Source organism: Triticum urartu, chromosome 7A, assembly GCF_056163025.1.
Source record: "Triticum urartu cultivar PI428250 chromosome 7A, HENAU_Tu73, whole genome shotgun sequence".
Classification (NCBI taxonomy): domain Eukaryota; kingdom Viridiplantae; phylum Streptophyta; class Magnoliopsida; order Poales; family Poaceae; genus Triticum; species Triticum urartu.
In genome coordinates, this window is record NC_141879.1 from 568,779,994 (window position 1) to 568,805,785 (window position 25,792).

Genomic DNA, 25,792 nt, shown 5'->3' on the forward strand with positions numbered 1-25,792 from the left:
GTTGAGGGACTAATGTGTTTGTGAGAATTGCAGGATAACACAGGTAGAAGTCCCTCATTGATTCGGTTTTACTACCAGAGATGACCCCTAAAAATGTATGAAGACATTGAAGCCAAAGGTGGTATATGAAGATATTCACATTGAAGACTGTGACAAAAGAAGACACGTTATGAAGCCTATGGAGCTCGAAGACTTAGATCTTTCGTAGTTCTTTTTCTTTTGTGTTGAGTCATAGGAACCACCGTACTGTTAAGTGGGGTCCAGGAGAACCAGTCAGAATGACTGAAGTGATGCCTAAATCAAAAACCTATGTCTTCGAGTGAAGACAATGAGAGCGAATCTTGTCCAGAGCCGGACAAGTCAGCTTTGCTTGTAGCCCAAGTAAAGTTGCCATGAGAGTTTGAAATCTGACCGTTGCGACACGTGTCAGTTCCTTAGTGACCCAGGGTCATTTCGGACAAATCAGGTCGGGTTGCCAAGTGGCTATAAATAGCCCACCCCCTACAACCATAAACGGTTGGCTGCTCAGATTTCAGTGCACGGCTTTTGTCGTTTGAGAGCAACCCACCTCGAAGCCTTTGAGAGAAAATTCCTAGCGAGGAGAAAAGCCCTAACCACCTAGAGCCAGAGAACATTGGGCATCACTTAAGTCTTCTTGTCTGTGTGATCTGAAGACTTATTACACTTGAGGACTGTGAATCCTCCAGACGGTTAGGCGTCGCGTTCAGAGCATCCAAGAGACATTGTGGATTGCCAGTGAACGAAGTCTGTGAAGGTTTGGGAGTCTACCTTGAAGACTTACCAGAGTGATTGGGCGAGGACTATGTGACCTTAGCTCAAGGAGAATACGGTGAGGACTTGGTGTCCTGAGCTGCGTGTTCAGGACAGGGTGTCCGGGACTGTGTGTCCTAAGGTTTAAATACCTAGCCGCTCCAACAAGACGTACAGTTGTCACAGCAACTGGAACTGGTCCAACACATCATTGTCTTCAACGAGTTACCGGTTTCATCTTCACTTCCTTTTTCTTACTGTTACTCATTGTGAAGCCATTGCATGCTTGCTTTATCTTTTGTCTTCACAACGTGAATGTATGATCTGTTTGGCTTCATAACTTCTTCCTACCTGATCCTTATTACATTGCAGCTGTTTGTGTTTGTGCTTTCACTCTATTGAATACTTGACCATGGCTTGCCTAGTGTAATCTAACTTCCGCTGCATACTAATAGGCAAAATCTTCGCTGTTTGTCTTCATAACTCCCACGTTTTGAAGACTTTCATAAAAATCGCCTATTCACCCCCCCTCTAGTCGATATAACGCACTTTCAGATGTCTCATCCGGTGTTGCCCTGAGAACGAGATATGTGCAGCTCCTATCGGGATGTAGGTGCATCGGGGGGCTTTGCTGGTCTTGTTTTACCATTGTCGAAATGTCTTGTAACCGGGATTCCGAGTTTGATCGGGTCTTCCTGGGAGAAGGAAGATCCTTCGTTGACTGTGAGATCTTGTGATGGGCTATGTTGGGACACCCCTGCGGGGTTTTGAACTTTTGAAAAACGTGCCCGCGGTTATGTGGCAGATGGGAATTTGTTAACGTCCGGTTGTAGAGAACTTGACACTTAACTTAACTAAAATGAATCAACCGCGTGTGTAGCCGTGATGGTATCTTCTTGGCGGAGTCCGGGAAGTGAACACGGTTCTTGTGTTATGGTTGAACGTAAGTAGATTCAGGATCACTTCTTGATCACTTCTTGATCACTTCTAGCTTCACGACCATTGTGTTGCTTCTCTTCTCGCTCTCATTTGTGTATGTTAGCCACCATATATGCTTAGTGCTTACTGCAGCTCCACCATATTACCCCTTTCCTACCCATAAGCTTAAATAGTCTTGATCTCGTGGGTGTGAAATTGTTGAGTCCTCGTGAGTCACAAATACTTCCAAACAGTTGCAGGTGCCGATGATACCAATGCAATTGACGCAACCCAGCTCAAGTGGGAGCTCGATGAAGATCTTGATCGTTGTTTTGTTTCGTTTCCTGTTGATCAGTAGTGGAGCCCAGTTGGGACGATCGGGGATCTAACAATTGGGGTTGTCTTCTTTTATTTTGGTTCCATAGTCAGACCTTGATTGTGTTATGGATGATGTATGAACTACTTATGTATTTGTGTGAAGTGGCGATTGTAAGCCAACTCTTTACCCCTTTCTTATTCAGTACATGGGATGTGTGAAGATTACCCCTCTTGCGACAGGCCTACCATGCGGCTATGCCTCTAAGTCGTGCCCCGACACGTGGGAGATATAGCCGCATTGTGGGTGTTACACTAAGACCGAAAGGTCGAGCGTGAATCATATAGTAGATATGATCAACATAATGTTGTTCACCATTGAAACTATTCCATCTCATGTGATGATCGGACATGGTTTAGTTGATTTGGACCACGTGATCACTTAGATGATTAGAGGGATGTCTATCTAAGTGGGAGTTCTTAAATAATATGATTAATTGAACTTAAATTTATCATGAACTTAGTACCTGATAGTATCTTGCTTGTCTATGTTGTTGTAGATAGATGGTCTGTGTTGTTGTTCCGTTAAATTTTAATGTGTTCCTTGAGAAAGCAAAGTTGAAAGATGATGGTAGCAATTACACGGTCTGGGTCCATAAATTGAGGATTATCCTCATTGCAGCACAGAAGAATTACGTCCTGGAAGCACCGCTACGTGCCAGACCTACTGCAGGAGCAGCACCACACGTTAGGAACGTTTGGCAGAGCAAAGCTGATGACTACTCGATAGTTCAGTGTGCCATGCTTTACGGCTTAGAACTGGGACTTCAACGACGTTTTGAACGTCATGGAGCATATGAGATGTTCCAGGAGTTGAAGTTAATATTTCAAGCAAATGCCCGGATTGAGAGATATGAAGTCTCCAATAAGTTCTACAGCTGCAAGATGGAGGAGAATAGTTCTGTCGGTGAACATATACTCAAAATGTCTGGGTATAACAATCACTTAATTCAACTGGGAGTTAATCTTCCGGATGATAGTGTCATTGACAGAATTCTTCAATCACTGCCACCAAGCTACAAGAGCTTTGTGATGAACTATAATATGCAAGGGATGAATAAGACAATTCCCGAGCTCTTCGCAATGCTAAAGGCTGCGGAGGTAGAAATCAAGAAGGAGCATCAAGTGTTGATGGTCAACAAGACCACCAATTTTAAGAAAAAAGGCAAAGGGAAGAAGAAGGGGAACTTCAAAAAGAACAGCAAACAAGTTGTTGCTCAAGAGAAGAAACCCAAGTCTGGACCTAAGCATGAGACTGAGTGCTTCTACTGCAAGCAGACTGGTCACTGGAAGCGGAACTGCCCCAAGTATTTGGCGGATAAGAAGGATGGCAAGGTGAACAAAGGTATATGTGATATACATGTTATTGATGTGTACCTTACTAATGCTCGCAGTAGTACATGGGTATTTGATACTGGTTCTGTTGCTAATATTTGCAACTCGAAACAGGGACTATGGATTAAGCGAAGACTGGCTAAGGACGAGGTGACGATGCGTGTGGGAAATGGTTCCAAAGTCGAAGTGGTCGCAGTCGGCATGTTACCTCTACATCTACCTTTGGGATTAGTTTTAGACCTAAATAATTGTTATTTGGTGCCAGCGTTGAGCATGAACATTATATCTGGATCTTGTTTGATGCGAGACGGTTATTCATTTAAATCTAAGAATAATGGTTCTTCTATTTATATGAGTAATATCTTTTATGGTCATGCACCCTTGAAGAGTGGTCTATTTTTGTTGAATCTCGATAGTAGTGATACACATATTCATAATATTGAAGCCAAAAGATGCAGAGTTGATAATGATAGTGCAACTTATTTGTGGCACTGCCGTTTAGGTCATATTGGTGTAAAGCGCATCAAGAAACTCCATACTGATGGACTTTTGGAATCACTGGATTATGAATCACTTGGTACTTGCGAACCATGCCTCATGGGCAAGATGACTAAAACGCCGTTCTCCGGTACAATGGAGAGAGCAACAGATTTGTTGGAGATCATACATACTAATGTATGTGGTCCAATGAATGTTGAGGCTCGTGGCGGGTATCGTTATTTTCTCACCTTCACAGATGATTTGAGCAGATATGGGTATATCTACTTAATGAAACATAAGTCTAAATCATTTGAAAAGTTCAAAGAATTTCGGAGTGAAGTGGAAAATCATCGTAACAAGAAAATAATGTTTCTACGATCTGATCGTGGATGAGAATATTTGAGTTATGAGTTTGGTCTACATTTGAAACAATGCGGAATAGTTTCGCAACTCACGCCACCCGGAACACCACAACGTAATGGTGTGTCCGAACGTCATAATCGTACTTTACTAGATATGGTGCGATCTATGATGTCTTACTGATTTACCGCTATCATTTTGGGGTTATGCTTTAGAGACGGCTGCATTCATGTTAAATAGGGCACCATCAAAATCCGTTGAGACGACGCCTTATGAACTGTGGTTTGGCAAGAAACCAAAGTTGTCATTTCTTAAAAGTTTGGGGCTGCGATGCTTATGTGAAAAAGCTTCAACCTTATAAGCTCGAACCCAAATCGGAGAAATGTGTCTTCATAGGATACCCAAAGAAAATTGTTGGGTACACCTTCTATCACAAATCTGAAGGCAAGACTTTTGTTGCTAAATTTGGATCCTTTCTAGAGAAGGAGTTTCTCTCGAAAGAAGTGAGTGGGAGGAAAGTAGAACTTGATGACGTAACTGTACCTGCTCCCTTATTGGAAAGTAGTTTATCACAGAAACCGGTTCCTGTGACACCTACACCAATTAATGAGGAAGCTAATGATGATGATCATGAAGTTTCAGATCAAGTTACTACCGAACCTCGTAGGTCAACCAGAGTGAGATCCGCACCAAAGTGGTACGGTAATCTATTCTGGAGGTCATGTTACTAGACCATGACGAACCTACGAACTATGAGGAAGCGATGATGAGCCCAGATTCCGCAAAATGGCTTGAGGCCATGAAATCTGAGATGGGATCCATGTATGAGAACAAAGTGTGGACTTTGGTTGACTTGCCCGATGATCGGCAAGCCATCGAGAATAAATGGATCTTCAAGAAGAAGACAGCCGCTGACGGTAATGTTACTGTCTACAAAGCTCGACTTGTTGCAAAAGGTTTTCGACAAGTTCAAGGAGTTGACTATGATGAGACCTTCTCACCCGTAGCGATGCTTAAGTCCGTCCGAATCATGTTAGCAATTGCTGCATTTTATGATTATGAAATTTGGCAAATGGATGTAAAGACTACATTCCTGAATGGATTTCTGGAAGAAGAGTTGTATATGATGCAACCTAAAGGTTTTGTCGATCCAAAGGGAGCTAACAAAGTGTGCAAGCTCCAGCGATCCATTTATGGACTGGTGCAAGCCTCTCGGAGTTGGAATAAACGTTTTGATAGTGTGATCAAAGCATATGGTTTTATACAGACTTTTGGAGAAGCCTGTATTTACAAGAAAGTGAGTGGGAGCTCTGTAGCATTTCTAATATTATATGTGGATGACATATTGTTGATTGGAAATGATATAGAATTTCTAGATAGCATAAAAGGATACTTGAATAAAAGTTTTTCAATGAAAGACCTCGGTGAAGCTGCTTACATATTGGGCATCAAGATCTATAGAGATAGATCAAGACGCTTAATTGGACTTTCACAAAGCACATACCTTGACAAAGTTTTGAAGAAGTTCAAAATGGATTAGGCAAAGAAAGGGTTCTTGCCTATGTTATAAGGTGTGAAATTGAGTAAGACTCAATGCCCGACCACTTCAGAAGATAGAGAGAAAATGAAAGATGTTCCCTATGCTACAGCCATAGGCTCTATCATGTATACAATGTTGTGTACCAGACCTGATGTGTGCCTTGCTATCAGTCTAGCGGGGAGGTACCAAAGTAATCCAGGAGTGGATCACTGGACATCGGTCAAGAACATCCTGAAATACGTGAAAAGGACTAAGGATATGTTTCTCGTTTATGGAGGTGACAAAGAGCTCATCGTAAATGGTTACGTTGATGCAAGCTTTGACACTGATCCGGACGATTCTAAATTGCAAACTGGATACGTGTTTATATTAAATGGTGGAGCTGTCAGTTGGAGCAGTTCTAAACAAAGCGTTGTGGAGGGATCTACATGTGAAGCGGAGTACATAGCTGCTTCGGAAGCAGTAAATGAATAAGTCTGGATGAAGGAGTTCATATCCGATCTAGGTGTCATACCTAGTGCACCGGGTCCAATGAAAATCTTTTGTGACAATACTAGTGCAATTGCCTTGGCAAAGGAATCCTGATTTCACAATAGAACCAAGCACATCAAGAGACACTTCAACTCCATCCCAGATCAAGTCCACGTGGGAGACATAGAGATTCGCAAGATACATACGGATCTGAATGTTGTAGACACATTGACTAAGCCTCTTCCACGAGCAAAACATAATCAGCACCAAGGCTCCATGGGTGTGAGAATCATTACTGTGTAATCTAGATTATTAACTTTAGTGCAAGTGGGAGACTGAAGGAAATATGCCCTAGATGCAATAATAAAGTTATTATTTATTTCCTCATATCATGATAAATGTTTATTATTCATGCTAGAATTGTATTAACCGGAAACATAATACTTGTGTGAATACATAGACAAACAGAGTGTCACTAGTATGCCTCTATTAGACTAGCTCATTGATCAAAGATGGTTATGTTTCCTAGCCATAGACATGAGTTGTCATTTGACTAACGGGATCACATCATTAGAAGAATGATGTGATTGACTTGACCCATTCCGTTAGCTTAGCACTTGATCATTTAGTATTCTGCTATTGCTTTCTTCTTGACCTATACATGTTCCTATGGCTATGAGATTATGCAACTCCCGTTTACCAGAGGAACACTTTGTGTGCTACCAAACATCACAACGTAACCGGGTGATTATAAAGGTACTCTACAGGTGTCTCCAAAGGTACTTGTTGGGTTGGCGTATTTCGGGATTAGGATTTGTCACTCCGATTGTCGGAGAGGTATCTCTGGGCCCACTCGGTAATGCACATCACTATAAGCCTTGCAAGCATTGTAACTAATGAGTTAGTTGCGGGATGATGTATTACGAAATGAGTAAAGAGACTTGCCGGTAACGAGGTTGAACTAGGTATTGAGATACCGACAATCGAATCTCGGGCAAGTAACATACCGATGACAAAGGGAACAACGTATGTTGTTATGCGGTTTGACCTATAAAGATCTTCGTAGAATATGTAGAATCCAATATGAGCATCCAGGTTCCCCTATTGGTTATTGACCAGAGACATGTCTCGGTCATGTCTACATAGTTCTCGAACCCGTAGGGTCCGCACGCTTAAAGTTAGATGACGATCGATATTATGAGTTTTGTGTTTTGATGTACCGAAGGTAGTTCGGAGTCCCGGATATGATCACGGACATGACGAGGAGTCTCGAAATGGTCGATACATAAAGATTGATATACTGGAAGCTTGTATTTGGATATCGGAAGTGTTCCGGGTGAAATTGGGATTTTACCGGAGTACCGGGGGTTACCGGAACCCTCCCCGGGGAAGTAATGGGCCTATTGGGCCTTAGTGGAGAAGAGAGAGGGCGGCCAAGAGGTGGCACGCGGCCCCCCTTGCCCCAGTCTGAATTGGACAAGGGAAGGGGGCAGCGGCCCCCCTCTCCTTCCTTCTCTCCACCTCCTCCTTCCCCCCTTCTCCTACTCCTACTAGGAAAGGAGGAGTCCTACTCCCGGTGGGAGTAGGACTCCCCCCTTGGCGCGCCCTCCCTGGCCGGCCGCCTCTCCCCCTTGCTCCTTTATATACAGGGGCAGGGGGGCACCTCTAGACACACAAGTTGATCTGTTGATCTATTCCAGCCGTGTGTGGTGCCCCCCTCCACCATATTCCACTTCAGTCATATCGTAGCGGTGCTTAGGCGAAGCCCTGCATCGGTAGCAACATCATCACCGTCACCACGCCATCGTGCTAACGGAACTCTCCCGTGAAGCTCTGCTGGATCAGAGTTCGCGGGACGTCATCGAGCTGAACGTGTGCTGAACTCGGAGGTGCCGTACGTTCGGTACTTGGATCGGTCGGATCGTGAAGACATACGACTACATCAACCGCGTTGTGTTAACGCTTCCGCTTTCGGTCTACGAGGGTATGTGGACAAAACTCGCCCCTCTCATTGCTATGCATCACCATGATCTTGTGTGTGCGTAGGAAACTTTTAGAAATTACTACGTTCCCCAACACATGCATCTAGTGTATTAAGTTCATAAAAAATGGAGTAACGCCTTAAGCAAGATGACACGATGTAGACAAGATAAACTCATGTATGAATAAACCCCATCTTTTTACCCTTAATAGCAACGATGCATACGTGTCATGTCCCCTTCTGTCACTGGGATTGAGCACCGCAAGATCGAACCCATTACAAAGCACCTCTCCCATTTCAAGATAAATCTATCTAGTTGGCCAAACCAAATTAATAGATCAGAGAGAAATACGAAGCTATAACAATCATGCATAAAAGAGTTCAGAGAAAACTCAATTAATATTCATGGATAGATCTGATCATAAACTCACAATTCATCGGATCCCAACAAACACACCGCAAAAAGTGATTACATCGGATAGAACTCCAAGAACATCGAGGAGAACATTGTATTGAAGATCAAATAGAGAGAAGAAGCCATCTAGCTACTAACTATGGACCCGTAGGTCTATGGTAAACTACTCATGTATCATCAGAAGGGCAGAAAGGATGATGTAGAGCCCCTCTGTGATCGAATCCCCCTTCGGTAGAGTGCCGAAAAAGGCCTCCAGATAGGATCTGTCAAGACAAGAACTTGCGGCGGCAGAAAAAGTATTTCATGGAATCCTCTGTTGGTTTCCATATTTTAGAGAATTTATAGAGGCGGAGTTAGGTCAAATGAAGCCACATGGGCGCCACAAGCCACCGGCGCGCGCCCTGGTGCCTCGTGGGCCACTGCTCCATCTTCTCGTCCCCTCTCGAAGCTTCCAGGGTTTCTTATTGCTAGAAAAAAATCTCTAAAAAGTTTCGTGGCATTTGGACTTCATTTGGTACTGATAGTCTGAAAAAACAAAAACGGGCAAAAATAGCAACTAGCACTAGGCACTAAGTTAATAGGTTAGTGCCCAAAACGATATATAATTGCTTGAAAGTGTATATAAAACATCTAAGATTGATACAATAATAGCATGGAATAATCAAAAATTATAAATACATTGGAGACGTATCACACAAGTCATGCTAAAATCTAGGAAAAACTTTGGCATGATCTTTGCTAAAATAGAACATATCGAGCGCCTGAAATTTGCCAGAACGGAAATGAATCAACATTTCGGCAAAACATAGACCACTCAGAGGTGTTCCCTACAAAATCATAATAAATGATAGAAGAAATATGTGGCATGTTCTTGAACACCAGCATTCCAACACCAACAAATACACCAACACCAACATTCCAGCACCAACAAATACATCTTAAACAATGTGAAGATTGAGCATTTTCGATAATTGTATGGACATGACACTCTACTTAATCAGAGTGAGAATTTTCTTCTGTTCACTCATTAGCCACTACCTAGGTCATATATGTAGGCATGTGCTACTACAAATGTGTAGATTTTACCTCAAATTGAAGTAGTTGTGCTGCTAGAGATGTTCTCATGGTGGCCTTCAAATATCTTGCAACAGAAATAATATACATCTGCCTACAACAACAAACCTGAGAATTGTGTCAGCAGTCAATATCTGCGTCATATATGCATTAGCCAATATCGGTGTCATATATGTACTAAAATTGTAGTTTCATTGTGTACAATACATTTCTTAGTACTTTTATAAAATGTCCTAAAAAGAATGCTTTAATAGTATTTTCAAACTTCTAAGTTCAAAGACACATAAAGTTTACATGGAGAAGTTGAATGCTCTACATTGGAAATAATGAACAAGAAGTCCTTTTTGTTCAAAATATTAACTGAACGATGTGGTCACGTTGGCAGTAAATGTTTTTATGCATTTGTCCAAAGGTTGATCAACTAATATGTTTTTAGTGAGAAACTTGGTTCAGTGAGAAACTTACTTTTGAAATTCTTCAAAGCTATTATTGATAATGAGCAGAGTTCATTTATTGAATGGTTTGGATTTGTTACCAATGCTTCCTAAAGCTCCTTCAATTGAAAACTTTGGTACTGCCTAAAGCTCATTTTCATTATTTAGGAAGAAAAAATTTACTTAAAATTACATAAATGTCCAAAACTAAATTCCAAACTCCGTCCTTCCTATTCAAAGACCATTTTTTGAAACTCTTCAAAACTATTCCAAGTCACGTTATTTTTTGATATGTGACATATGAAAGAACATTGTCTGTTGCATTCATATAAATTTGCTCATTTATCTTAAAATTTTGGATACTTCTACTAGCAATCATTTGAGATCATAAGCAGCAAACACTACTAGGTATAAAGAGGAGGCGGCAGGAGGAGGGAGGAGGGAGGAGGGTGGAGGCTTACCAAGGCTGGGGATGGTGGGGACGGCGGCAATGCGGCGACGACGGGAGGAGGAGGAGACGTGACAATGAGAGAGGGAGAGAGAGTGAGGAGAGGGAGAGTCAGGAATGGGCGACAGGGAGAGGATAAGGGTGGCTTAGCAATAGAGCGGGGCACGGGTTCACGCGCTCCTGCTAAGCCCATTAGCTGTAGCGCGAGACACATAATAGGCGATGCTGCTAGGGGGGCCCGAGAGCTCGGCCCGTGTATCCACAATAGCAGTGCATGTTATAAAGCCAACGCTACTACTATCTAGTTACTTGTAGCGGAGGGTTTTATAACCCCCGCCACTACTGTGGCCAGCCCCTAGGGGCACGATGAGGACCACTTAGTAGTAGCGCTGGTGTGTTGAACCCACGCTACTGCTAATCTTCACCTGCAACACTGGGTTTGACCCCGCGCTACTGCTACTTAGCAGTAGCACGGCTCACTTACCCCGTGCCACTGTTAAGTGTCTACCTATAGGGTTTTTCTTAATAGTATACCAGAGAAAAACCACTATAAGTATGAAGTAAACACCTATGACTAGGTCGTTTTCTTTGACGTCAACACCTTCAAGAGGCATAATGCACTAGCGCCCTTGTCACCGCATCCAGCCAAGACGATCAGGACAACAGTCTGCATTCATGATGTCGAGACCAACCAATCAAGACCGGAACATCAACATGGAGACAATACATTCAACATGGTAATGGCAAAAGTTTGATGTTTTCGAGTCCAACTTATCAAGGCCAGATAATAGTTTTCACCCTAGACATAAAGCGATGTTCCAATCACCATCACTCTGGAACTCCTCGTAATCATGTGCCAACTCAAGCGCATGTCCAAAGGAGACATCTAACTCACCTATAACGAGGAGGAGTGTCACGCCATTGGGCAGCAATAAGAGGAGAGGGTGACCCCAGCTGATTTTTGTGGTTGCTCCGGTTGTAGTCTTTGTGCCGTGACACACATTCTCTGTAATTTGTGGATTTGGGTGGTGGCGCCAATTTAGTGCATTTTCGACCTTACTCTCTCTCTCTCTTACACACACGTTACCTTGAGGGGCGAGAGTGGCAACCTGCTTTTCTCTTATTAATCGGCAAGAACGCCGCCTTTTCATTAAGAAGGGCGAAATGTTTACGTAGTGACAAGTTTGGGGGCGAGCCAACCAATGGTTGGATGGTTAGATGGACAGTGGTATCACCAGCCTAACAGGGTTTAAGTTTTGGTGCTCGCATTTATTCTGGATTTATTTCAGAATTTTCGATGATGCGCGTTCAGTGCGAGGAGACATTTCTGTCGACTACAAAGCACCTACAGTGACTTCGTAAAATCTCAATATGATATGCCGGCTCAGTCTCTCGAAGGTGCTCATATAGGTAGGGTGTGCATGTGTGCGTTCATAAGGGTGGGTATATGCGCAAATATATGAGTGCTTGCCATCTGTACTGTATTAGAAAAATGTTTGAGGGACATGTGGAAACTGCATTGCACGCGAATTACTCATGAGTTTGGTTAGCATCCACACTCTATGCGTGGCCTGGATGCTCCCTGTAGCCGCCTGGTAGTTGTTTGGTTTGCGTCCTGAAAAGGAAAGTGTCTGTCTGGCCTGGTTGTTGGGGAACGTAGCAGAAATTCAAAATTTTCGTACGTGTCACCAAGATCTATCTATGGAGAAACCAGCAACGAGGGGAAGGAGAGTGCATCTACATACCCTTGTAGATCGCTATGCGGAAGCGTTCAAGAGAACGGGGTTGAAGGAGTTGTACTCGTCGTGATCCAAATCACCGGAGATCCTAGTGCCGAACGGACGGCACCTCCGCGTTCAACACACGTACAGCCTGGCGACGTCTCCTACGCCTTGATCCAGCAAGGGGAGAAGGAGAGGTTGGGGAAGACTCCATCCAGCAGCAGCACGACGGCGTGGTGGTGGTGGAGGAGCGTGGCAATCCTGCAGGGCTTCGCCAAGCACCACGGGAGAAGAGGAGGACTTGGGAGAGGGGAAGGGCTGCGCCAAGACTTGGGTGCGGCTGCCCTCCCACCCCCCACATATATATAGGGGCAAGGGAGAGGGGGCCGGCCCCCTCAGATCCAATCTGAGGAGGGGGTGGCGGCCAAGGGGGGTTGCCTTGCCCCCCAAGGCAAGGGGGCGCCCCCCCCCTTTAGGGTTCCCCCAAACCCTAGGCGCATGGGTCCTAAGGGGGGAGGCGCCCAGACCACTAAGGGGCTGGTCCCTCTCCACATACAGCCCATAGGGCCCTCCGGGGCAGGTGGACCCACTCGGTGGTCCCGGTACAATACCGGTAACCCCCGAATTATTCCGGTGACCGTATGATGACTTCCCATATATAAATCTTTACCTCCGGACCGTTCCGGAACTCCTCGTGACGTCCGGGATCTCATCCGGGACTCCGAACAATATTCGGTAACCACGTATATCTATTCCCTATAACCCTAGCGTCATCGAACCTTAAGTGTGTAGACCCTACGGGTTCGGGAAACATGCAGACATGACCGAGATAACTCTCTGGTCAATAACCAACAGCGGGATCTGGATACCCATGTTGGCTCCCACATGCTCCACGATGATCTCATCGGATGAACCACGATGTCATGGACTTAATCAATCCCGTATACAATTCCCTTTGTCTAGCGGTACGATACTTACCCGAGATTCGATCGTCGGTATCCTGATACCTTGTTCAATCTCGTTACTGGCAAGTCTCTTTTACTCGTCCCGTAACACATCATCCCGTGATCAACTCCTTGATCACATTGTGCACATTATGATGATGTCCTACCGAGTGGGCCCAGAGATACCTCTCCGTCACACGGAGTGACAAATCCCAGTCTCGATTTGTGCCAACCCAAGAGACACTTTCGGAGATACCTGTAGTGTACCTTTATAGCCACCCAGTTACGTTGTGACGTTTGGCACACCCAAAGCACTCCTATGGTATCCGGGAGTTGCACAATCTCATGGTCTAAGGAAATGATACTTGACATTAGAAAAGCTTTAGCATACAAACTACACGATCTTTGTGCTAGGCTTAGGATTGGGTCTTGTCCATCACATCATTCTCCCAATGATGTGATCCCGTTATCAACGACATCCAATGTCCATGGTCAGGAAACCGTAACCATCTATTGATCAACGAGCTAGTCAACTAGAGGCTTACTAGGGACATGGTGTTGTCTATGTATCCACACATGTATCTGAGTTTCCTATCAATACAATTCTACCATGGATAATAAACGATTATCATGAACAAGGAAATATGATAATAATCAATTTATTATTGCCTCTAGGGCATATTTCCAACAGTCTCCCACTTGCACTAGAGTCAATAATCTAGTTCACATCGTCATGTGATTAACACTCACATGTCACATCGCCATGTGACCAACATCCAAAGAGTTTACTAGTGTCACTAAACTAGTTCACATCATCGTGTGATTAAGACTCAATGAGTTCTGGGTTTGATCATGTATTGCTTGTGAGAGAGGTTTTAGTCAACGGGTCTGCAATATTCAGATCCGTATGTACTTCGCAAATCTCTAGGTCATATTATAAATGTTGCTTCCACGCTCCACTTGGAGCTATTCCAAATGGTTGCTCCACTATATGTATCCGGTTTACTACTCAGAGTCATTCGGATAGGTGTTAAAGCTTGCATCGATGTAACCCTTTACGCCGAACTCTTTATCACCTCCATAATCGAGAAACATGTCCTTATTACTCCAAGGACAATTTTTGACCGCTATCTAGTGATCCACTCCTGGATCACCTTTGTACCCTCTTGCCAGACATGTGGCAAGGCACACATCAGGTGCGGTACTTAGCATGGCATACCGTATAGAGCCTATGACAAAAGCATAGGGGACGACCTTCGTCCTTCCTCTTTCTTCTGCCGTGGTCGAACTTTAAGTCTTAACTTCATACCTTACAACTCAGGCAAGAACTCCTTCTTTGACTGATCCATCTTGAACACCTTCAAGATCATGTCAAGGTATGTGCTCATTTGAAAGTACCATTAAGCGTTTTGATCTATCCTTATAGATCTTGATGCTCAATGTTCAAGTAGCTTAATCCAGGCTTTCCATTGAAAAACACTTTTCAAATAACTCTGCATGCTTTCCAGAAATTCTACATCATTTCCGATCAACAATATGTTAACAACATATACTCATCAGAAATTCTATAGTGCTCCCACTCACTTCTTTGGAAATACAAGTTTCTCATAAACTTTGTATACACCCAAAACTTTGATCATCTCATCAAAGCATACATTCCAACTCCGAGATGCTTACTCCAGTCCTTAGAAGGATTGCTGGAGCTTTGCATACTTATTAGCATCTTTCAGGATTGACAAAACCTTCCGGTTGTATCACATACAACATTTCCTCAAGAAAATCGTCGAGGAAACAATGTTTTGACATCCTATCTGCAAGATTTCATAAATAATGCAGTAATCGCTAATATAATTCCAACAGACTCTTAGCATCGCTACGAGTGAGAAAGTCTCATCATAGTCAACTCCTTGAACTTGTCGGAAAACATCTTAATGACAAGTCGAGCTTTATTGATGGTGATGCTTACCATCATTGTCTGTCTTCCTTTTAAAATCCATCTGTACTCAACAGCCTTACGACCATCGAGCCGTTCTGCCAAAGTATACACTTTGTTTTCATACATGGATCCTCTCTCGGATTTTATGGCCTCGAGCCATTTATCGGAATCCGGGCCCACCATCACTTCTCCATAGCTCGTAGGTTCATTGTTGTCTAGCAACATGACTTCCAAGACAGGATTACGTACCACTCTGAAGTAGTACGCATCCTTGTCATCCCACGAGGTTTGGTAGTGACTTGATCTGAAGTTTCATGATCACTATCATAAGCTTCCACTTCAATTGGTGTAGGTGCCACAGGAACAACTTCCTGTGCCCTGCCACACACTAGTTGAAGAGACGGTTCAACAACCTCATCAAGTCTCCACCATCCTCCCACTCAATTCTTTCGAGAGAAACTTTTCCTCGAGAAAGGACCCGATTCTAGAAACAATCCCTTATTGCTTTCGGATCTGAGACAGGAGGTATACCCAACTGTTTTGGGTGTCCTATGAAGATGCATTTATCCGCTTTGGGTTCGAGCTTATCAGCCTGAAACCTTTTTCACATAAGCGTCGCAGCCCCAAACTTTTAAGAAATGACAGCTTAGGTTTCTCTAACCATAGTTCATACGGTGTCATCTCATCGGAATTACGTGGTGCCCTATTTAAAGTGAATGCGGTTGTCTCTAATGCGTAACCCATAAACTATCGTGGTAATTCGATAAGAGACATCATGGTATGCATCATATCCAATAGGGTGTAGTTATGATGTTCGGACAAACCATCACACTATGGTGTTCCAGGCTGTATTAGTTGTGAAACAATTTCCACAATGTCTTAATTCTGTGCCAAACTCGTAATTCAGATATTCATCTCTATGATCATATCATAGATATTTTATCCTCTTGTCACAACGATCTTTCAACTTCACCCTGAAATTACTTGAACCTTTCAATAATTCAGACTCGTGATTCATCAAGTAAATATACTCAACATCTACTCAAATCATCTGTGAAGTAAGAACATAACGATATCCACTACATGCCTCAGCACTCATTGGACTGCACACATCAAAATGTATTACTTCCAACAAGTTGCTTTCTAGTTCCATTTTACTGAAAACGAGGCTTTCAGTCATCTTGCCCATGTGGTATGATTTGCATGTCTCAAGTGATTCAAAATCAAGTGAGTCCAAACGGTCCATTTGCATGGAGTTTCTTCATGCATATACACCAATAGACATGGTTCGCATGTCTCAAACTTTTCAAAATGAGTGAGCCCAAAGATCCATCAACATGGAGCTTCTTCATGCGTTTTATACCGATATGACTTACGTGGCAGTGCCACAAGTAGGTGGTACTATCATTACTATCTTTTGGCATGAACATGTGTATCACTACGATCGAGATTCAATAAACCATTCATTTTAGGTGTAAGACCATTGAAGGTATTATTCAAATAAACAGAGTAACCATTATTCTCTTTAATGAATAACCGTATTGCGATAGACATAATCCAATCATGTCTATGCTCAACGCAAACACCAATCTCGATGGTAGAGGGACCGTACGATATTTGATCAACCTCGGAAATACTTCCAACACATATCGTCATCTCACCTTTAGCTAGTCTCTGTTTATTCCATAGCTTTTATTTTGAGTTACTAACACTTAGCAACCGAACCGGTATCTAATACCCTAGTGTTACTAGGAGTACTAGTAAAGTACACATTAACATAATGTATATCCAATATACTTCTATCGACTTTGCCAGCCTTCTCATCTACCAAGTATCTAGGGTAATTCTGCTCCAGTGGCTGTTCCCTTTATTACAGAAGCACTTAGTCTCGGGTTTGGGTTCCTTCACTAGAGCAGCAGCTGATTTGCCATTTCATGAAGCATCCCTTTTTGCCCTTGCCCTTCTTGAAACTAGTGGTTTCACCAACCATCAACAATTGATGCTCCTTCTTGATTTCTACTTTTGTGGTGTCAAACATCGCGAATATCTCAAGGATCATCATATATGTCCCTGATACATTATAGTTCATCACAAAGCTCTAGCAGCTTGGTGGTAATGACTTCGGAGAAACATCAATATCTTATCTGTAAGATCAACTCCCACTCGATTCAAATGATTGTTGTACTCAGACAATCTGAGCACAAGCTCAACAATTGAGCTTTTCTCCTTAGTTTGTAGGCTAAGAAAATCGTCGGAGGTCTCATACTTCCTGACGTGGGCACGAGCCTGAAATCCCAATTTCAGCCCTCGAAACATCTCATATGTTCCGCAACGTTTCGAAAAACGTCTTTGGTGCCTCAACTCTAAACCGTTTAACTAAACTATCACTTAGTTATCTAAACGTGTATGTCCGATGTTCGTAACATCCACAAACGACGTTCGGGGTTCAGCACACTGAGCGGTGCATTAAGGACATAAGCTTTCTACTGTCCGCATAATTGCTACTGTCAACTTTCAACTATATTTTCTCTAGGAACATATCTAAACAGTGGAACTAAAGCGCGAGCTTACGACATAATTTGCAAAGATCTTTTGACTATGTTCAGGATAATTAAGTTCATCTTATGAACTCCCACTCGGATAGACATCCCTCTAGTCATCTAAGTGATTACATGATCCGAGTCAACTAGGCCGTGCCCGATCATCACGTGAGACGGACTAGTCAACATCGGTGAACATCTTCATGTTGATCGTATCTTCTATACGACTCATGTTCGACCTTTCGGTCTTCTGTGTTCCGAGGCCATGTCTGTACATGCTAGGCTCGTCAAGTCAACCTAAGTGTTTGCATGTGTAAATCTGTCTTACACCCGTTGTATGTGAACGTTGGAATCTATCACACCCGATCATCACGTGGTGCTTCAAAACAACAAACTGTCGCAACGGTGCACAGTTAGGGGGAACACTTTCTTGAAATTATTATGAGGGATCATCTTATTTACTACCGTCGTTCTAAGTAAACAAGATGCAAAAACATGATAAACATCACATGCAATCAAATAATAGTGACATGATATGGCCAATATCATAAAGCTCCTTTGATCTCCATCTTGGGGCTCCATGATCATCTTGTCACCGGCATGACACCATGATCTCCATCATCATGATCTCCATCGTCGTGTCTTCTTGAAGTTGTCTCGTCATCTATTACTTCTACTACTATGGCTAACGCTTTAGCAATAAAGTAAAGTAATTACATGACGTTTAAGTTGACACGCAGGTCATAAATAAATAAAGACAACTCCTATGGCTCCTGCCGGTTGTCATGCTCATCGACATGCAAGTCGTGATTCCTATTACAAGAACATGATAATCTCATACATCACATATCATTCATCACATCCTTTGCCCATATCACATCACATAGCATACCCTGCAAAAACAAGTTAGACGTCCTCTAATTGCTGTTTGCATGTTTTACGTGGCTGCTATGGGTTTCTAGCAAGAACGTTTCTTACCTACGCAAAAACCACAACGTGATATGCCAATTGCTATTTACCCTTCATAAGGACCCTTTTCATCGAATCCGTTCCGACTAAAGTGGGAGAGACAGACACCCGCCAGCCACCTTATGCAACTAGTGCATGTTAGTCGGTGGAACCGGTCTCACATAAGCGTACGTGTAAAGTTGGTCCGGGCCGCTTCATCCCACGATGCCGTCGAAACAAGATTGGACTAGTAACGGTAAGCATATTGAACAAAATCAACGCCCACAACTACTTTGTGTTCTACTCGTGCATAGAATCTACGCAATAGACCTAGCTCATGATGCCACTGTAGGGGAACGTAGCAGAAATTCAAAATTTTCCTACGTGTCACCAAGATCTATCTATGGAGAAACCAGCAACGAGGGGAAGGAGAGTGCATCTACATACCCTTGTAGATCGCTATGCGGAAGCGTTCAAGAGAACGGGGTTGAAGGAGTCGTACTCGTCGTGATCCAAATCACCGGAGATCCTAGTGCCGAATGGACGGCACCTCCGTGTTCAACACACGTACAGCCCGGTGACGTCTCCTACGCCTTGATCCAGCAAGGGGAGAAGGAGAGGTTGGGGAAGACTCCATCCAGCAGCAGCACGATGGCGTGGTGGTGGTGGAGGAGCGTGGCAATCCTGCAGGGCTTCGCCAAGCACCACGGGAGAAGAGGGGGACTTGGGAGAGGGGAAGGGCTGCGCCAAGACTTGGGTGCGGCTGCCCTCCCACCCCCCACATATATATAGGGGCAAGGGAGAGGGGGCCGGCCCCCTCAGATCCAATCTGAGGAGGGGGCGGCGGCCAAGGGGGGTTGCCTTGCCCCCCAAGGCAAGGGGGGCGCCCCCCCCTTTAGGGTTCCCCCAAACCCTAGGCTCATGGGCCCTAAGGGGGGAGGCGCCCAGCCCACTAAGGGGCTGGTCCCTCTCCACATACAGCCCATAGGGCCCTCCGGGGCAGGTGGACCCTCCCGGTGGTCCCGGTACAATACCGGTAACCCCTGAATTATTCCGGTGACCGTATGATGACTTCCCATATATAAATATTTACCTCCGGACCATTTCGGAACTCCTCGTGACGTCCGGGATCTCATCCGGGACTCCGAACAATATTCGGTAACCACGTATATCTATTCCCTATAACCCTAGCGTCATCGAACCTTAAGTGTGTAGACCCTACGGGTTCGGGAAACATGCAGACATGACCGAGATAACTCTCTGGTCAATAACCAACAGCGGGATCTGGATACCCATGTTGGCTCCCACATGCTCCACGATGATCTCATCGGATGAACCACGATGTTATGGACTTAATCAATCCCGTATACAATTCCCTTTGTCTAGCGGTACAATACTTGCCCGAGATTCGATCGTCGGTATCCTGATACCTTATTCAATCTCGTTACTGGCAAGTCTCTTTTACTCGTTCCGTAACACATCATCCCGTGATCAACTCCTTGATCACATTGTGCACATTATGATGATGTCCTACCGAGTGGGCCCAGAGATACCTCTCCGTCACACGGAGTGACAAATCCCAGTCTCGATTCGTGCCAACCCAACAGACACTTTCGGAGATACCTGTAGTGTACCTTTATAGCCACCCAATTACGTTGTGACGTTTGGCACACCCAAAGCACTCCTACGGTATCCGGGAGTTGCACAATCTCATGGTCTAAGGAAATGATACTTGACATTAGAAAAGCTTTAGCATACGAACTACACGATCTTTGTGCTAGGATTAGGATTGGGTCTTGTCCATCACATCATTCTCCCAATGATGTGATCCCGTTATCAACGACATCCAATGTCCATGGTCAGGAAACCGTAACCATCTATTGATCAATGAGCTAGTCAACTAGAGGCTTACTAGGGACATGGTGTTGTCTATGTATCCACACATGTATCTGAGTTTCCTATCAATACAATTCTAGCATGGATAATAAACGATTATCATGAACAAGGAAATATAATAATAATCAATTTATTATTGCCTCTAGGGCATATTTCCAACACTGGTTGCCTCATCCCTGTGATTAGCCGGGTGAAGATTAAAAAAGTCAAAGGAAATAGAGTGAATTGCAAAAAACATCGACATTGAAGGCTAGGGTTGCAGAAATCACAAGTCTCTGGTTTTGTGCCCAAAAACACTAATTCCGGGGCTAATTTTTTGCAAAAACCACAAGTCGCTTGGATCGCTCGTTTTAAGTGGGATTATGACAGGTGGGACCCGCACTTGTCGACGTGGCATAACTGTTCATCCGTTTGACTCGTTAGACGCCGTGAGATGCCATGCGCGGGATGGCTTGAGCCGGAACCCTTTTGACCGGTCCCTCCCCTCGAGTCGTTACAGGCCCACCCACCACAACCCTCATTCGCTCGCGCTCTCTGCTCCCACTCGTTCGCCGCCGTCGACACGTCCACATCTCCGACCGCCGCCGCCGCCACCGCGTCGCCATGGTTTCCTGGAGTGAGGACTCTGGCAGCAGTGAAGGTTCACATGGCAGGTATTACTAGTACGCCACCTCAGGTTCAGACGACGACATCGTGCAGGTGAGTTGGTAGAAATAGGGTTAGGGTTTGGATTTGGGGATTTTCCTCTTGGGCTAGATCTGAAGTTTTCTTCCCAAATCTCTTGCTTTCCTTTGCACGTGCAGATCCCTGCTACCATGGATGACTCCGAATTCGAGGGCAAAGATTATGTTTTGTGCCATGAACACCGGAAGCGAGCAGAAAGACTTGTTGCTTTCGAGGGCATCCATACTGGCAGGAGGTTCCTTGCCTGTGCTGTGAAGGTATGTGTCAAATTTCTGCTAATTAGTTGTTGTGGTCTAATCATTTGGTCATTGTTTAGTACTCCCTCCGTTTTTATTTAGTCTGCATATTAGCTTTGATCAAAGTCAAGCTTTGTAAACTTTGACTAAGTTTATAAACAAAAATATTAACATATATAATAAAAAATCAATACCACTAGATTCATTATTGAATGTACTTTCACATCATATAGATTTGTTATGGTAAATGTTTATATATTTTTCTATAAACTTAGTGAAACTTTGCAAAGTTTGACTTCGGTCAAACCTAATATGCAGACTAAATAAAACGGAGGGAGTACCTATTTTGGTATTTAGCAGATCTGGCTTGTTAGTTAGGCTATTTAAATATGTGCCCAATGCTTATTGGCTCAGTGAAGTCATTGTATTTATGTGAGCATCTGTGCAGAGTGTTGTGGCATGTTCATTTGTTTATATGTGAGCATATGACAGTGTGGATAAGTGAGGTCATTTATTAATATGTCAGCATGTGATAGTGTTGATAAGTGAGGTCATTTGTTAATATGTCAGCATGTGACAGTGTGAACAAGTGAGGTTTGTTTATATGTCAAGCATGTGCATGGGGTTGGAAGCAGTTATTAAAAATTGTTATTAAGTACTGCTGCCCTAGTTGCTTTTAGTTAGTAAGCACGCATTATTTAGATTGCCTAATTGTTGGTACTAGTTGGAGTGCCTACTTGTTATTAGTAAATAACTCATCTTGGCATGTAGCTCATATCTTGTTGTTTAACACTGTAATTTAACAGGATGGTAAAAACTGTGGACTAGTTGAATGGGTTGATCCATCTTGGCCAGCTACAATGGAGAATGCACTGTCCAAATTGTGGGATATGTATGAAGAGTCCAAGAGAAACAGGACTGAGGACAACCTGATGAACTCATTTGCTGTTCACAATCTGACACAAGAGAAGATCAAGCTGCAGGCCAGTTATGACAAGTTGGTTGGAGATGTTCAAGCCATTTTGGATGAGAATGAGAGGAGGGCCCAGATGGAAAGGAAGCCTGATGAGAGCAAGCTCCAGGAGAAGTATGACATGGTTAAGAACCTGACAGTATCTCAAGCCAGTGTCATTAGGAACATGAAGTTGAAGCTTGTTGAAGAGAAGACTAAGTTGCAGGCCCATATTGATGAGATTGAGAAGGTTGTGGAGCAGACCAAGGACAAGCTGAATGGGATCAAGGCAATCTTAGATGAATGAGCCACATTGGGCAGTAATGGTCATGGGGTTTATGGTCATGTATGGATATCCTTATTAGTTATGTAATGGTCCTGTATGGATCTCCCAATTATGCTACTTATTAGTCATGTATGGATCTCCAAATTACGCTACCTATTAGTTATGTAATGTTCATGTATGGATCTCCCAGTTATGCTACATATTAGTTATGTAATGGTCATGTATGGATCCCCCAATTATGATACTAATTAGTTCTGTATTGCTTATGTATGGATCTCCCAATATGCTGAATGTGATGAATTTTGATGTTGATTTGTATATCTGAAATAGCCCTATACTCACTTAGGTGGTTTTGTTGACGTCGTGGCACCCTAGACTCATTTAGGTGGTGTTTCGACGTCGAGGCACCCTAGAATCATTTAGGTGGTTTTTTCGACGTCGAAGCACCCTACAATCATTTAGGTGGGTTTTTTGACGTCGAGGCACCCTAGACTCATTTAGGTGGTTTTTTCGACATTGAGGCACCCTAGAATCATTTAGGTGGTTTTTTCAACGTCGAGGCACCCTAGACTCATTTAGGTGGTTTTTTCGACGTCGAGGCACCCTAGAATCATTTAGGTGGTTTTTTCGACGTCGAGGCACCCTAGACTCATTTAGGTGGTTTTTCGACGTCGAGGCACCCTAGACTCATTTAGGTTGGGGTTTTCGACGTCGAGGCACCCTAGAATCATTTAGGTGGTTTTTTCGACGTCGTGGCACCCTAGACTCATTTAGGTGGTTTTTTCGACGTCGGGGCACCCTAGAATCGTTTAGGTGGTTTTTTCGACGTCGACGCACCCTAGACTCATTTAGGTGGTTTTTCGACGTCGAGGCACCCTAGACTCATTTAGGTGGTTTTTCGACGTCGAGGCACCCTAGAATCATTTAGGTGGTTTTTTCAACGTCGTGGCACCCTAGACTCATTTAGGTGGTTTTTTCGACGTCGAGGCACCCTAGAATCATTTTGGTGGTTCTTTTGACATCGAGGCACCCTAGAATCATTTAGGTGGTTTTTTCGACGTCGAGGCATCCTAGACTCATTTATGCATCAATTTCAACAACCATCAACCATCAAGTTCAACAAGCATCAACATCATGCATTCAAGTTCAACAACCATCAAAAGGCATCAACTATTACTCATTTAGGTGCAACTACCATCAACATCCAGCATGAAGTTCAACAACCATCAAAAGGCAACAAGTTCAACATATGGTTCAAAGCAGCCAACAAAGGCATCTAGTTCAACATCTGGTTCAAACCTGCCAACAAAGGCATCTAGTTCAACAGCCAACAAAGGCATCTACTTGAATAGCCAACAAAGGCATCTAGTTTAACAGCCAACAAAGGCATCAAATTCAGCAACCAACATGGGCATCAAATTCAAGCAGCCAACAAAGGCAACATCTAGTTACCAGAAGCATAAAGGTACTCTTTCATCTTGTAGGAAACTGTCCTCTTCCTTCCAGTCTGTCTTGGAGCATGAAATGTTCCCCTATGGCCTATAGCAGATGTAGAAGATGCACCAGCTGGGGTAGTTTTCTTCCTGGGAGACCTCCTTGGAGGATCAGTAGGTGCTGGGGTAGCATTCTTCCTGGGAGACCTCCTGGGAGGAGCAGTAGGTGCACTAGCAACAGGTGCAGCTTTCTTCCTGGGAGGAGCACTAGGTGTAGTTGCAGCAGGTGCAACTTTCTCCTGGGAGGAGCAGTCCCAACATCTGCTGTACATGGAGATGGCCTCTTCCTTGTTGGTGCAGCAGCTGTAGATGAAGCAGAAGCATGTGACTTGTTTGGCTGCATTTAAAAAACAGAAACAATCATGAACTATGAATTACAATTGAGACATAACTACAAAAACAGAAACAAATATGCTTAGCTAACCTGATGATGGTTTTGTCTCATAGCAAGAGCTGGTTTCAAGGGCTTGGAGCACACAGTGTATTTGTGCCCTACAAGTTTGCAGTTGCTACAAGTAATGGATGCCATCCTAGATGTATCTCTTGGTGCTGGCTTCTCAAATTGGTTTTTCCTCCTCTTTGTTTGTTGCTTCCCAACTTTGTCTCTGAAAACTGGAGGCTCTATGTCCTGAGTTCTTGTCCTTGGCCACAGATTTGGACCAGGGACAGGAAATATGATATGGCCATATGCTTTTTGGTACGTTTCCTTCTTGAATAAATCATCAACAAAGTCTTCAGGTTGCAATTTAGCTTTCACAATTGCAGAGACTGCATGGTTGCAAGGCATAGCAGTCATATCCCACTTCCTACATCCACATGTTCTGTGCAGCAAGTTCACTGAGTAGGTGTTATCTCCACTACTAACTTGGTAAATGTTAGGACCAGCCATCAAAGATTGGCACCATCTTGAGTTGTACTTTGCCTCCTCTAACATCTCTGCATATGTTGGGCAAATCTCCAATTTGTTGTCTCTGTCTTAGTTCTATTGGTGTTAAATTTGACCATCAATTTAGTCCTAATTCCTTCCAGCATGGTCTTTATTGGCTTCCCTTTAACATCTAGGATCATTTTGTTAAACACCTCACTGATGTTGTTCACAACTAGGTCAGTCTTGCAGGTAAAATCCATTGCATGTCTAGCTCATGTATGAACTGGTACTTTATTAAGCCATGCCCAAGTTGCCTTACACTCTCTTTTCAAATCATTCATTGCAGCTAGGTGTTCATTCTTAGTATAAGAGTAACTAGCTGCATCCATGTGTTTCTTTAATTCATCACCTCTAAAACCAGTAGTTTGGAAATTCTGATAAATGTGTCTAAGGCAGAATCTTTGTGGACAATTGGGGAAAACATGGTTTACTGCATTTAAAAGGCCCTGTTGACACAATATGAACTAGAGCTAAATATTGGTCCATTTGAATTGCTCACAAAGCAATGTGCATATGAAAAATTAATAGTAAATAGAAATATGAGAAGAGAAGTTTACCTTCTGCCTATCAGAAATGATAGTATAATACCCAAACTTTCCACTTTCTCCACCAAGTGCATCTTTCAG

At 43.5% G+C, this 25,792-nt stretch overlaps 3 protein-coding genes across 3 annotated transcripts; 2 read left to right on the top strand and 1 right to left on the bottom strand.

Moving 5' to 3' along the window:
* Positions 1 to 2,568: 2,568 nt before the first annotated feature.
* On the top strand, positions 2,569 to 11,956 carry LOC147960477 (uncharacterized). The gene is made up of 2 exons (XM_087533371.1): positions 2,569 to 3,481; positions 11,892 to 11,956. Exons 1-2 carry the CDS (start codon positions 2,569 to 2,571, stop codon positions 11,954 to 11,956), a joined length of 978 nt encoding a protein of 325 aa, XP_087389497.1.
* Positions 11,957 to 21,190: 9,234 nt separating this feature from the next.
* Positions 21,191 to 22,766, top strand: LOC125519048 (uncharacterized). Its single transcript, XM_048683937.2, has 3 exons — positions 21,191 to 21,286; positions 21,391 to 21,528; positions 22,314 to 22,766. Exons 2-3 carry the CDS (start codon positions 21,403 to 21,405, stop codon positions 22,764 to 22,766), a joined length of 579 nt encoding a protein of 192 aa, XP_048539894.2. The 5' UTR covers positions 21,191 to 21,286; positions 21,391 to 21,402.
* Positions 22,767 to 24,189: 1,423 nt separating this feature from the next.
* Positions 24,190 to 25,172, bottom strand: LOC125519049 (uncharacterized). Its single transcript, XM_087534758.1, has 3 exons — positions 24,663 to 25,172; positions 24,502 to 24,575; positions 24,190 to 24,469 (listed from the first exon to the last, which is right to left on the bottom strand). Exons 1-3 carry the CDS (start codon positions 25,170 to 25,172, stop codon positions 24,190 to 24,192), a joined length of 864 nt encoding a protein of 287 aa, XP_087390884.1.
* Between the last annotated feature and the right edge of the window lie 620 nt (positions 25,173 to 25,792).